Genomic DNA, 15,942 nt, shown 5'->3' with positions numbered 1-15,942 from the left:
CCATTAATCAACAACCCTTGATATTATAATAATGATTTTCCCCAATTCTTACTCAAAACCTCTAAGAAATATCTTTCTCATACTTTAAAAAGGTAGGTTACATTCTTTATATGTGTATTTTTTATATATAGATTTTACATATATATTACATGATATATATATAGTATATACATAAGTATGATTATCATAAGTGTATGTACTAACAAATTTCTATGGTAATAATCAAGGATCCTAGGCAATATTAGAAAATCGTTCCAACTAATGAAAATATTTTACAACCCAATAGCAAAGTATTTTAAAAAGCATTAGATTTCTTGAACTAAAAAATACTATGTAAGGGGCTGATTATACTATTAATTCTAGTTTTATGTATTTACAAAATTTCTATAATAGTTTTTTTCAATATTTAAAAATTTTTTTACAAAGTATGAATCTCTAGATTTAGAAATAGTTGTCATGACTGGGGAAGGGAAAGACTTCTTAAATACACCAGTGTTGCATTAACTGGTTAGTAATACATACCTAGACATGTCACATTACATAACCCCCAAAATCCATGTTTTAAAAAACCCCAAATTGAGAAAAAGATTTCTTCATACTAAGTCAATTCAGAAAAAAACAAAGTACCTGATTTCTAAAAGAGGAATAACTTTCTAAGTTTTAAAATCAGAGAGGACAGTGACCATTTCAAATTTCCATACTATCCAAAATATAACCAAAATGAAGTGAGCAAATTGGGAAAGATAATTGTGACGAATTTGACAGTTTACTTATAAATGTATCAAGCAGACTGCTTACACACATATACACACATACATAAATAATCCAAAAAAGTAAGTGAATAAAAGGACATAGAACAGTGCCACAATAGCATTAAGTATGCAAAGAAACACATATAAAACTAACAATGTACCATTTTTACCATTAAGTTTTTTTTTTCTTTTTAAAGCCAAACTGTTTTTTCCTCTCCTTATGAAGTGCAGGCTTCTTATAGAAAATTTAGAAAATTCAGAAAAATATAAACGAAGGTAATTTCAAAAATCTTCCACATGAAAACAATTACTTTGAAAATACATGAGTATTTATATTTGATATGAATGAAATTCTGCATGCTTAATGAGGAAAACTTTGAAAGATCAGTAAGATTAACAACCCCCATTAATGGCAAGGGGGTTGACAATATGTTCTTATAAAACTGGCTGTACTACTGTACCACTCATTTGGAAATGTGTACTTCTTTCCTTCAACAAATTGTGTTCCTACTATATGCCAAGTATTGTGCTAAGTGAGGATACAATAAAATTAAAATAAAATTTTAAAATTAAATCCACTTCTGAAAAAACTTACTGTTTAGAAGAAAAAATAAATAATGATATAAAAGAATGTCAGGTTCTATGATAGAGATATGCAAACGACACCTTAAATGATTCTCAAGATTATCTTATGTATTAGGTATTAGCGCAGTGTACCTTCTACCACCTTATATTAACACTGAATTACCTTATCATCATTTTTAAACATGGTCAAAAAAGAAAAGAAAGGAAAGAAGGTAGGTTCTAAATGAAAGCAGGTCGATTTACTGCCCTTATATATTTTTTTTTAATTTTTCTTGAATTGATGTTAAATTTATATACACTGATTTACAATGAATATAGTTATAAAATTCAATGACTTTTAGAATATTTTCAAAAGGTATGTGAAAATGTTTACTGTAATATTTTTGTACCAATAGAAATATAAGATTACATTGTCCAAATATGCATTCAATGGATTATTATACTACCTTAAGAAATAAGGGAGGTCAAATTAACATGGATTATGAGCAATCTTTATTAAATATTAACTTAAAAATAGAATATAAAATGATACATATACCATGATTATAGGAAGTCAAAATGTTCACATGTACACAATCATTTAAAAATCTGCAAAAGTAAATATAGTAGGCGGAAATAAATATATTAGGTGGGTGACATTTTTCCCGTCTTATCTATACTAAATAGTCTTTAAATTGTCGGGGTGGGAGAAAGGAGGGAAACAGAATTTGAGTCTCAGCAATGTAAATGTAAATGATAAAAACTTTCTTTGGCATACAGTCTAATAACAACTATAAGAGCACAAAATTGTGGAGACATTCATCATGTAATTTATATAAGCTTTCAGAACACCTTGTTCCCCAAGTGACACTAAAACACTGCAATAACATTATATAAATTCTACTACACAAATTATCTGTATAAAAAACTTCCAAGTCACAAATAATAACACTATCATCTTGCACAATACTTAAACCAATAAAGTTTAAACAATAAAGTTAAATAAACCAAAATAATTTAAGAAACCAAACATACATGTCTTTATTAAACATGTTAAAACATCATATTTGAATCAATTATTTCTGTTCAACCAGTACATTTAATATGTAAACTACAAAAACTGGAAAAGTAATACAAAACAAGAAAGATAGCACAGTGTTTCCTAGAAAACTAGAAAACTTCCAGAGCGGAAACTAGGTTTTTGATTGGTTCCTAGCCATACTGCCTGGATGATCCAGACCCTACTCCTTATACCACATATCCATGGCCAATCGGAATACAGCAAGGATAACTAGTCAGAAACCTAAGAAACTGAGACAATCATGCTATTAGATTTAATGCTTTGATCTCAACTCATTTTAACACTTAACAATATGCATAATTTCACCAGTATTAAACAAGGGATTCATGGACAGCATTTTTAAGTTACACAACTAAGCTCTACATAGATGAAAACACATAATGCTTTTAATTTATTCTCAGAAACATTATAAATATCACATTATAGAGATATTAGACATATTATTCTTGTTGCATGTCCGACAAGAAGGACATTCAAATACTAAGGATAGCTTACCTATATGGCCAACTTTAATTTTAAACGGTACATCCAGTTGACTCTACAAAAAATACACATATGTAAAATATTAGTACATATACAGTTCAACAAAACAGATGACTATCTGTTTCTTCCCAAAATTACTTAAGGGATTTAAGTTAATTTACACCTTCTCTTTACCCTCAACAGTTATTTAAATTTATAAATACATAATTGCAATATTATCTTCAAATCCATAAAATTCAGAGACTGATCACCTTAAAATAACTACAAAAAAGTTCTACAGCAATACTGACCCCTAAGTTACCCATACCAGAATCACTACAGCTTTTACACTGCTTGAAAAAAGGAAAAAGAAAGTGGAAAATTCCACTGTCAGTTTGTATTTGTAAGGAGATTAAACTCCACTTTGCAAAAAACATCCTCAAATAAATTTCTCCCCATTCAATTGGGAAAGGACAACCTTTTCAATAAATGGTGCTGGGAAAGCTGGATATCCACTTGCAAAAGAATGCAGGTGGACCCTTATCTTATGCCATATACAAAAATTAACTCAGAATGAACCAAATACCTAACATAAGAACTAGAACTATAAAACCTTAGAAGAAAACAAAAGGTAAAATCTTCTGGACACTGGATTGGGCAATGATTTCTTGGATATCACATGAAAGGCACAGGCAACAACAACAATTAAATGATAAAGTCAATTTCATCAAAATTAAATTTTTTTGCATAAAAAATTGTACATAACACTGTTAACAGAGGCATAAGACAACCCACAAAATGGGAGAAAGTATTTGCAAATCATATCTTCTGATAAGGGGAAATAACCAAAATATATAAAGAACCGAAACTAAACAACAAAAAAAAAAAACTTGATTAAAAAATTAGCAATGCTTTTCAGTAGACATTTCTCCAAAGAACATATAAAAATGGCCAATAAGCACATGAAAAGATGCTCAGCCTCAACAGTCATTAGAGAAGTGCAAAGGAAAACCAAAACAATATACCACTTCATTCCCACTGGGATGGCTGTTATCAAAAACCAGAAAATAAATGTTGTCAAGGATGTGGAGAAATTAGAACCCTCATGCATTGCTGGTGGGAATTTAGGCATACCTCAATTTATTGTACTTTGCTTTGTTGCGCTTCCCAGATACTGTGGGGTTTTTTTTTGTTTGTTTGTTTGTTTTTAACCAATTGAAGGTTTGTGGCAATTCTGTGTTAAGCAAATCTATCAGCGCCACTTTCCCAATAGCGTTATTTATTAATTGAGGTATGTAAACTTGTTTTTGAGAATACAGTATGAGTAAATATAATTTTTATATGCACTGGGAAAAATTCATGTGACTTGCTTTATTGCAATAGTATTCACTTTATTGCAGTGGACTGGAAATGAACCTGCAAAATCTCCAAGGTACGCCTGTGTAAAATGGTTCAACTGCTATGGAAAGCAGTGTGGCAGTTCCTGAAAAGGCTAAACATAAAATAACCAAATAATCCAGCAATTTCACTCCTAGGTATTTACACACAGGAACTGAAGGTAAGAACTTGAACGGACATGTATGCTAATGTTCATTGTAGCATTATTCACAAGAGACAAAAGGCAGAAACAACCCAAGTGTCCATCAACAGATAAATGGACAAAATGTGGCATATACATACATTTTTCAGCCAGATAAAGGAGTGATTTTCTGATAAATGCTACAACATGGATGAACCCTGAAGGAATTATGCTAAGTAAACTAGACACAAAATGACAAACATAGCATTATTCTATTTATATGAGGTACCTGGAATAGGCAAATTAAGACAGACAAAAGTAGAAGTTAGCAAGGTATATGGAGAGAGGGAATGGGGAGAGTTAGGTATTTCTTACTGGTTACAGGGTTCCCCTTGGAGTATCAAAAATGTTTTAGAAATACATACTGATGACAGTTGTACAACACTGTAATTCACGCCACTGTATTCTACAGTAAAAAATGATTAAAATGGTATTAGGGAAAAAAAAACCTGAAGATGATCGGAGAGGTAAATTAACAATCTAAAATGAAACCATATAGGAAGAGATAAATTTTAGAAGTATTTTTAATGGGGAAAATTACACTGTCAGTTTGTACTTTTATGGAGATTAAAAGTCCATTTTGCAAAATTCACATTTTACAAAAATTACTTTTTAAAATTTTTCTCAAACTTAAATAATTTAAGATGTTAAAGTAAATCAGGAAGAAGTCTATGCAGCTAACTGCACTAATACAACAATTTTTATAGTCAAAACCTACCAGGGCATTTTCTTTAATTTCAAGATTCTTCAGGGCTACAGCTCCTAAAAAGAAAAATTATTAAAAAATAAAATTGAAATTTTCAAATAACTTTTATTTTAACAAGCTAGGTAAACGTCATTCCTAAATATCATATTAAGGAAAATAATCATAAAAATGTACATAACAGAAACAGAATCCAACTATGATTGTTGGCTCACCTTCATCCTTCAACTTAGTCTAAGCTTGTATGTCTGACCAAAACATCATTTACTATAAGTTCTGACCTCTACGGTTGTAGCTGTTAATGAATACATTTTCATTAAAATTATACAAATAATATGAATTTACCAACACAGCATGATATAAGAAAATATAGGAAAAAATGAACTGTATTTAAATATATTTGTTTAAATACAATTGCAAAGAAATTTTTAATCCATCAATGTGAGGTTAACAAGGATTTCCTAGAGATACTGGAATGTTGTCATATCATGCTGTTTTAATTCTGCCACACAAAATGAATGCCTTCACTTTTAAGCAATAATTTGTATATGAGTAACTGCTGTCTAGACGTTCACATAACGTCTGGGGAAACAAACAAGAAATAAACATCAGTAAACATCTAATAAAGGTAAGCTGTACAATTAGACAAACTTATTGATCCATTGTGGTAGTGACCAATCAGTGAATGATATAGGTACATGGAGTATCACTTATTGTTTTTTCTACTGTAATGTTCAAATGTAGAGCGTGAACTTTTCATTTATGGATAATTCTTTGTACTGGCAGCCTTCAATATACTTTGTGCTCTGAATTTTTTTTCGAGTCAATATACTATATAGACATAAAATGAATCACTGAGTACAGCTGAAAAGTGCTATACTGTAAAACATTATTTTACATTAAAATGTATCTTCTATAAATAGCTTTAAATAAGTCTATAATGTTATACAATATCTCCACATACTGGTTAAAAAAATTAAATTTGATAGAAATATTTCTATCAAATCTTCTTAAATAAAAAAGGGCTCACAGTGCAGCAAAATGAAAAATACATGACACTAAAAAAAAGATTAAGAGATAACGACATTAAAATATCCAACAAAGTTAATATTTCCATATAAAACTAACTTTAGATGCTTGTAGTACCATTTAAAGTACAAGTGATTTTAGGTTTTTGGTTTTTCCGGTTACCATGAGGTTTTTGTATAGCAGTCTATATATATATATTGGGTTAGCCAAAATGTTCATTTGGGTTGTTCTACAAGATGTACAGAACAACCCAAATGAACATTTTAGCCAACCCAATATATATATTTGGCCAACCCAGCATATGTGTGTGTGTGTGTGTGTGTGTGTGTGTGTGTGTGTGTGTGTGTGTGTGTATATATATGGGTGTGTGTGTGTATATATATATGCAATTGTTTTAAGTTGCTGATCTCAAATGCATTTTTAAAAACTTGCATTTGTACTCTCCTCCTCTCACAATGACTGTTTCTAATATCACATTTTATATCTAATTGTTTTGTGTATCTCTTAACTGCTTATTGTGGGTATAGATGATTTTACTACTTTTGTCTTTTAATCTCCCTACTAGCTTTGTGTGTGGATGATTTCCTACCTTTACTGTATGTTTGCCTTTTACCTGTGAGTCTTTTCATTTAATAATATTCCTGCTTTGAATTGTGGCCTTTTCTTTTTTCACCTAGAGAAGTTCCTTTAACATTTGTTGTAAAGCTGGTTTGGTAGTGCTGAACTCTTTTAGCTTTTGCTTGTTTGTAAAGCTTTTCATCTCTCCATCAAATCAGAAGGAGAGCCTTGCTAGGTAGAATACTCTTGATTATAGGTTTTACCCTTTCATCACTTTGGATATATTGTGTCACTCTCTTCTAGCCTGCAGAATTCCTGCTGAAAAATAAGCTGATAACCTTATGGGGATTTCCTTCTTATGTGTTGCTTTTCCCTTGTTGCTTTTAATATTTTCTCTTTGTCTTTAACTTTTGTCAGCTTGACTAATATGTGTCTCAGTGTGTTCCTCCTTGGGTTTATCATGTATGGGACTCTCTGCACTTCCTGGACTTCAGTGAGTGCTTCCTTTTTCACGTTAGGGAAGTTTTTGGCTATTATGCTTTGTATAGATTGCTATACAAAAACATCATGGTAACCACAAACCAAAAATCTACAATTGATATACACACACAAAAAAGGAATCCCAAACACAAAGATATTCATCAAATCACAAGAGAAGAGAACAAGAGGAGAAAGGGGAAGAACCTACGAAAATAAGTTCAAAGCAGTTAACAAACTGACAATAAGAACATACATATCAATAATTACCTTAAATGTAAATGGACTAAGTGCTCCAACCAAAAGACAGAGTGGCTGAATGGATACAGAAACAAGACCCATATATATGCTGTCTACAAGAGACTCACTTCAGATCTAGAGACACACACAGACTGAAAGTGAGAGGATGAAAAAAGGTATTCCATGTAAATGAAAGTCTAAAGAAAGCCCAACTAGTAATACTTGTATCACACAAAATCAACTTTAAAATAAAGATTATTATAAAAAACAAAATAGGACACTATATACTGATCAAAGGATCAAACCAAGAAAAAGATACAATTGTAAATATACGTTAACCCAAGACAAGACCACCTAAATAATATAAGGCAAATATTAAAAGACGTAAAAGGAGGAATCGACAGTAATATGATAATAGTAAGGGATTTTTATTTTTTATTTTTTTTAAGATGTTGGGGGTAGGAGTTTATTAATTTATTTATGCTGTGTTGGGTCTTTGTTTCTGTGTGAGGGCTTTCTCTAGTTGTGGCAAGCGGGGGCCACTCTTCAGCGTGGTGCACGGGACTCTCACTATCGCGGCCTCTCTTGTTGCGGAGTACAGGCTCCAGACGCGCAGGCTCAGTAGTTGTGGCTCACGGGCCTAGTTGCTCCACGGCATGTGGGAGCAACCTGTGCTAAGAAAACTGGACAGCTACACATAAAAGAACAATGTATTCAGGGCTCGAACCTGTGTCTCCTGCATTAGCACGCAGATTCTCAACCACTGTGCCACCAGGGAAGCCCAGTAAGGGATTTTAACACCCGCATGTACATCAACGGACAGATCATCCAGACAGAAATCAATAAGGTAACACTGGACTTAAATGACAGACTAGACTACCTGAACTTAACTGATACATATAGAGAATTTGGTCCAAAAGCAGCAGAATACACATTCTTTTCAAGTGCACATAGAACATTCTCCAGGATAGATCACATGTTGGGCCACAAAGCAAGTCTCAGTAACTTTAAGAAACCTGAAATCATATCAAGCATCTTTTCCAACCACAACACTATGGGATGAGAAAACAACTGAAAGAAAAATATTGCAAAAAACACAAATATGTGGACTAATCAGTATGTTACTAAACAACCAATGGATCACTGAAGAAATCAAAGAAGAAATTTAAAAATACCTAGAGACAAATGAAAATGATAAAAAACGACCATCCAAAACCTATGGGACACAGCAAAAGCAGTTCTGAGAGAGTTCTTCTGAGTTCTGAGTTCAGGGAAACAGGAAAAATCTCAATTAAAAAAACTTAACCTTACACCTAAAGCAACTAGAGAAAGAACAAACAAAACTCAAAGTTAGCAGAAGGAAAGAAATCATAAAGATCAAAGCAAAAATAAATGAAATAGAAACCAAGAAAATAGAAAAGAACAATAAAACTAAAAGCTGATTCTTTGAAAAGTTAAACAAAATTGATAAACCTTTAGCCAGACTCATCAAGAAAAAAAGAGAGGACTCAAATCAATAAAATTAGAAATGAGAAAGGAGAAGTTACAACGGACACCAGAGAAATACAAAGGACCGTAAGAGACTACTACAAGCAACTATATGCCAATAAAATGGACAACCTAGAAGAAACAGACAAATTCTTAGAAAGGTACAATCTCCCAAGACTGAACCAGGAAGAAATAGAAAATATGAACAGACCAAGTACAAGTACTGAAATTGAAACTGTGATTAAAAAGCTCCCAAAAAACAAAAGTCCAGGACCAGATGGCTCCACAGGTGAATTCTACCAAACACTTAAGAGTTAACACCTATCCTTCTTAAACTACTCCAAAAAATTGCAGAGGAAGGAACACTTCGAAAATCATTCTATGAGGCCACCATCATCCTGATACCAAAACCAAAGATACCATAAAAGAAAGTTACAGGCCAATATCACTGATGACCACAGATGCAGAAATTCTCAAGAAAATACCAGCAAACCAAATCCAACAATACATTAAGAGAATCATACACCATGATCAAGTGGGATTTATCCCAGGGAAGCAAGGAGTTTTCAATACCCACAAAACAATCAGTGTGATACAGCACATTAACAAACTGAAGAATAAAAACCATATGATCATCTCAATAGATGAAGAAAAAACTTTTGATAAAATTCAACATCCATTTTGTCTGTAATATATGATTACAAACCCACAGCTACCATCATACTCAATGCTGAAAAGCTGAAAGCATTTCCTCTAAGATCAAGAACACGACAAGGACATTCACTCTCACCATATTTACTCAATGTAGGTTTGGAAGTCCTAGCCACAGCAATCAGAGAAGAAAAAGAAATAAAAGGAATCCAAATTGGAAAGGAAGAAGTAAAATTGTCACTGTTTTCAGATAACATGGTACTATACACAGGAAATCTTTAAGACACCACCAGAAAACTACTATAGCTCATCAACAAATCCAGTAATGTTGTAGGATACAAAATTACATACAGAAAGCTGTTGTAATTTTATACACTAACAACAAAGTATCAAAGAGAAAATAAGGAAACAATCCAATTTACTATCGCATCAAAAAGAATAAAATACCTAGGAATATATCTACCCAAGCAGGTAAAAGACCTGTATTCAGAAGACTATATAAGACACGAATGAAAGAAACAGAAGATGACACAAACAGATGAAAAGATATACCATGTTCTTGGATTGAAAGAATTAATACTGTTAAAATAGCCATACTACCCAAGGCAAAGTAGATTCTATGCAATCCCTATCAAAATACCAATGGCATTTTCCACAGAACTAGAACAAATAATTTTTAAATTTTCATGGAAACACAAAAGAGCTTGAATAGCCAAAACAATCTTGAGAAAGAAGAACAGAGCTGGAGTAATCACACTCCCTGACTTCAAACTATACTACAAAGCTACAGTAATCAAAACAGTACTGGTACTGGCACAAAAACAGACACATTAATCAATGTAAGAGGAGAGCCCAGAAATAAACCCCCACACTTATGGTCAATTAATCTAAGAGAAAGAAGACAAGAATATACAATGAAGAAAACACAGTCTCTTCAACAAGTGGTGCTAAGAAAACTGGACAGCTACACGTAAAAGAACAAAATTAGAACATTTTCTAACACCATATACAAAAATAAACTCAAAATGAATTAAAGACCTAAATGTAAGACCGGATACTATCAAACTCCTAGAGGAAAACATAGGCAGAACACTCTTTGACATAAATTGCAGCAATATTTTTTGGATCCATCTTCTAAAGCAAAGGAAACAAACAAACAAACAAACAAAAAAACCAATTAAACTTAAAAGCTTTTGCACAGCAAAGGAAACCATCAACAAAACAAAAAGACAACCTACTGAATGGGAGAAAATATTTATAAATGAAATGACTGATAAGGAGTTAACATCCAACATATATTAACAGCTCATACAACTCAACATCAAAAAAAAAAAAAACCTGGGGAATTCCTTGGTGGTCCAGATGTTGGGACTCCACGCTTCCAGTGCATGGGGCCCAGGTTCAATCCCTGGTTGGGGAACTAAGATCCTGCATGCTGCATGGTGTAGCAAAACAAACAAGGAAGCAAAAAAAAAAAAAAAAAAAGATTAAAAATGGGCAAAAGAGGGCTTCCCTGGTGGCGCAGTGGTTGAGAGTCCACTTGCCAATGCAGGGGACACGAGCTTGTGCCCTGGTCCGGGAAGATCCCACATGCCGCGGGGCCGCTAGGCCCGTGAGCCATGGCCGCTGAGCCTGTGCGTCCGGAGCCTGTGACCCGCAACGGGAGAGGCCACAACAGTGAGAGGCCCGCGTACCACCAAAAAAAAAAAAAAAAAAAAAAAAAATGGGCAAAAGAACTGAATAGACATTTTCCCAAAGAAGACAAGCAGATGGCCAACAGGCATATGAAAACATGCTCAACATCATTAATCATCAGGGAAATGCAAATCAAAACCACAATAAGATATCACCTCACACCTGTCAGAATGGCTATCATCAAAAAGAAGACAAGTAACAAATGTTGGCAAGGATATGGAGGAAAGGGAACCCTTGTACACTGTTGGTGGGAATGTAAATTGGTGCAGCCACTGTGGAACACAGTATGAAGGTTTCTCAAAAAATGGAAAACAGAACTACCAGATGACCCAGCAATTCCACTCCTTGGGTATATATCTGAAAAAAACCCAAAACACTAATTAGAAAATATACATGCACCCCAGTGTTCATAGCAGCATCATTTACAATTGCCAAGATACGGAAGCAACTTAAGTGTCCATCAACAGATGAATAGATTAAGAAGATGTGGTATATATATACAATGGAATAATACCTAGCCATAAAAAAGAATAAAATATTGCCATTGCAGCAACATGGATGGACTTGGAAGGCATTATGCTAAGCGACATAAATCAGAGAAAGACAAATACTATATATCACTTATATGTGGAATCAAAAAAAAATACAGCAAGCTAGTGAATAAAACAAATAAGAAGCAGACTCACAGATACAGAGAACAAACTAGTGGTTACCAGTGGAGAGAGGGAAGGAGAAAGAAACAATATAGGGGGTTGGGGGGAAAAAGATTATTATGGTTATTATGGGATTATATGAAATTGTATGTGTGAAACTTTTGAAAACTGTAGAGCACTATTGGATTTAAAGAATCTTTCCTTCAATGAAAAAATCAATTAAAAATAAAAAATAAATAAAAATAAAATACAAGTGATTATGTGATAATTTCTATCTTATTTCGCTGGGTCTGTTCATAAATTTACAATACTGAACAGTTCTGAAATGCACATTTTAAATAAAGTTTAAGTCATTTTACATCAAAAAAAAATCAGCAAGCTTGAGGATATGTAAATATAAACTTCCAAACTGAAATGCAAAGAGAAAAATAAAGTAAAATAAAAATAATGAAACAGAATGTCCAAGAACTGTAGGACAATTATAAAAGCTGTAACATATGCCTAATGGAAATACCAGAAGGCAAAAAAGGAGAGAGGAACAAAAATATACACATATATTTGGAGCAATAATGGCTGAGAAACTTCTGAAATTAATGATAAAGACACCAAACCACAGATCCAGGAAGCTCAGAAAATATCAAGCAGGGAAATAAAAAATCTACACCTAGGAATACCATAATCAAACTGCAGAAAATAAAAGGAAAAAATCTTGAATATGATCCAGAAAACCCACTTCTTCATATACATCCAAAGGCAAAGAAAATGGGATATCAAAAAGATTTCTGCGGGACTTCCCTGGTGGTGCAGTGGTTAAGACTCTGCACTCCCAATGCAGGGGGCCAAGGTTTGATCCCTGGTCAGGTAACTAGATCCCTCATGCATGCGCAACTAAGAGTTCACATGCCACATCTAAGGAGCCAGTGAGACGCAACTAAGGAGACTGTGAGCCACAACGAAGGAGCCCGCCTGCTGCAACTAAGAGCTGGCACAACCAAATAAATAAAAAGATTAAAGAAAAAAGATTTCTGCACTTGCATGTTTATTGCAGCATTATTCACAATAGCCAAAATATGGAAACAACCTAAGTGTCATCAAGATGAATGGATAAAGATGTGGTTCATATATACAATGGAATATTAAGCCATGAGTAAGAAACAAACTTGAAACAACAAGGATGGACTCCCTCTGAGGGGCTTATGGTTAGTGAGATAAGCCAGACAGAGAAAGATGAACACTGTACGACATCATTTATGTGAAGAATCTAAAAAACCCAAACTTGTAGAAACAGAGTAGAATGGTGGCTACCAGGGACTGGAATGTGGGAGAATTGGGGAGATGTTGTTAAAGGACATAAACTTGCAACTATGATAATTAAGTTATGGAGATCTAATGTAGCACATGGTGACTACAGTCAAAATAGTGTATTATATATTTCAACAACTGCTGAGAAACTAAATTTTAAACATTCTCACCACAAAAAAGAAACGATATTGACGTTAATCGATAGAGGTGTCAGCTAAAGCTATGGTGGTAACCATACTGCAATATATAAATGTATCAAACCAACATGTTGCACACCTTAACCTTATTCAATGTTGTATGTACATGAGATCAACTACAACAAGTCTTGAAAGAAAGTAGAAAACACACACACACACCAACGGAGATATAAGGAATAACTGGATTGAAAACTCACTAGAGAAAATCAAAAGCAGACTTGAACAGGCAAAAGAATGAATCAGAAAACTTGAAGACAGGTCATTTGAAAATATACAGTTAGGAGTAAAAAAAAAAAAATGCGGAAAAGTGAACAGAGGCTAAGGGACTTATGGGACATCATTAAGGGGGTCAATATATCGTTAATCATGGGAGTCCACAAGGAGGACAGATAAATGGGTAGAGAGCTTATTTGAAGAAATAATAGCCAGAAACCTCCCAAATTTGAAGAAAGACATGGATATATAAATTCAAGAATCTCAAACAAGAAACACAATAATCAAAGAGAGACTATTAAAGGCAACAAGAGAAAAGCAACTTGACATGTACATAGGATCCTCAATAAGATTATCAGTAGATTTCTCAGCAGAAACACTGTAAGCCAGAAAACAGGGGAATAATATATTTAAAGTGCTGAATTATAACAAAAACTGTCAATCACGAGCATTATATCCAGAAAAAATGAGGGGAAAATTAAGATATTCTCCGATAAACAAAAGCTGAGGGAGTTCATTACCAGCAGAGCTGCCTTACAAGAAGTTTCAAAGGGAGTCCTTCAAGTTAAAAAGAAAGGATGCTAGGTGCTAACATGAAGCCATATAAAAATATAAAGTTCTCCAATAAACAAAGATACATGGGCAAATATAAAAACCAGTACTATTGTGGTTCAACTTTTTAACTCCATTTTTTATTTTTACAGGGTTTAAAAGACAAAAAGATTAAAAAGTTATAAAGCTATGTTACTAGATACATACTATATAAAGATGTCATTTTTTTTTTTAACATCAATAACAAAGATGGGGAGGCAAGCTGTAAAGGAGTAAAGTTACTGTATGCAATTGAATTTAAGTCAGTATCAGTTTAAAATATACTGTTATAACGTTAAGATATTATATGTAATCCCTGTGGAACCACAAAGGAAATATCTATAGACTATACACAAAAGGAAATAAGGGAATCAAAACACATCACTGGGCTTCCCTGGTGGCGCAGTGGTTGAGAGTCCGCCTGCCGAAGCAGGGGACACGGGTTCGTGCCCCGGTCCGGGAAGATCCCACATGCTGTGGAGCAGCTGTGCCCTTGAGCCATGGCCGCTGAGCCTGCACGTCCGGAGCCTGTGCTCCGCAACGGGAGAGGCCACAACAGTGAGAGGCCCACGTACCGGAAAAAAAAAAAAAAAAAAAACACATCACTACAAAAAAATTGAACACAAAGAAAGCAATAAGAAAAAAAGAGAAACAAAAAGTCATAAGACATAAAATAATGAACAAAACAGCAATAGTAAATCCTTCCCTATCAGTAATTGCTTTAAGTGTAAACAGTTTAAACTTCCCAATCAAAAGACACAGATGGACAAAAGGGATTTAAAAAAACAAAAACAAACAAAAACAGGGTCCCTCTATGTTAGGTCTAATGCCACACATAGCTCACAAGTGAAAGGATTAAAAAAGATTTCCCTTGTGAATAATAAGCAAAAGAGAGCAGAAATAGCTATACTGATATTAGACAAAACAGACTTTAAGTCAAAAGCTGTTACAAGAAACAAAAAAGGGCATTATAAGATGATAAAAGGGTCAATTCACTAAGAAGATATAAAAGTTATAAACATATATGCACCAAACATCAGAAATCAAAAACATATGAAGCAAACACTAACATAATTGAAGAGAGAAATAGACAGCTCTATAGTATTAGTAGGCGGCTTCAATACACAACTTTAGTAATGGATGGAACAACCAGACAGAAGGTTAACAAGAAAATAGATGAATTGAACTTAACAAATATATACAGAACACCCTTACCCAACAACAGAATACACAATTTCCTCAAGTGCGCAGGGAACATTTTCCAGTATAAGACTGTTAGGCAACAAAAGAATCTAAATAAATTTTAAAAGATTGAAATTATATAAGCTATGTTTCCTGATGGAATGAGTGGAATGAATCCAGAAATCAACAGCAGAAGGAAAACTAAAAAATCCACAAATAGGGGCTTCCCTGGTGGCACAGTGGTTGAGAATCCACCTGCCAATGCAGGGGACACGGGTTCAAGCCCTGGTCTGGGAAGATCCCACATGCCACGGAGCAACTAAGCCCGTGCACCACAACTACTGAGCCTATGTGCCACAACTACGGAAGCCCACGCACCTACAGCCCGTGCTCCACAACGAGAGAAGCCACTGCAATGAGAAGCCTGCGCACTGCAACGAAGAGTAGCCCCCACTCTCCACAACTAGAGAAAGCCCGCACGCAGCAACGAACACCCAACACAGCCAAAAAAAAAAAAAAAAAATC

The 15,942-nt window shown here is 33.9% G+C and overlaps 1 protein-coding gene across 5 annotated transcripts in view; it reads right to left on the bottom strand.

Annotated features, from left to right (window-relative positions):
* VPS13A (vacuolar protein sorting 13 homolog A) overlaps positions 1-15,942 on the bottom strand; it is a 237,539-nt gene that overhangs the window by 207,275 nt on the left and 14,322 nt on the right. For all 5 annotated transcript variants that reach the window (XR_004480053.2, XR_004480054.2, XR_007477790.1 and 2 more), the window contains exons 2-3: positions 5,157-5,200; positions 2,893-2,935 (exon numbers count right to left, since the gene is read on the bottom strand). Coding sequence is in view for 1 of the 5 variants with exons in the window: in XM_004285838.3 (XP_004285886.1) it covers positions 2,893-2,935; positions 5,157-5,200 (87 nt within the window). In the remaining 4 variants the exon portion in view is untranslated. The remainder of the gene's footprint in view (positions 1-2,892; positions 2,936-5,156; positions 5,201-15,942) is intronic.

Source organism: Orcinus orca, chromosome 6 (genome assembly GCF_937001465.1).
Source record: "Orcinus orca chromosome 6, mOrcOrc1.1, whole genome shotgun sequence".
Classification (NCBI taxonomy): Eukaryota; Metazoa; Chordata; class Mammalia; order Artiodactyla; family Delphinidae; genus Orcinus; species Orcinus orca.
Note: the sequence above shows the minus strand (reverse complement) of the source record. Positions and strands in the feature narration are given on the sequence as shown.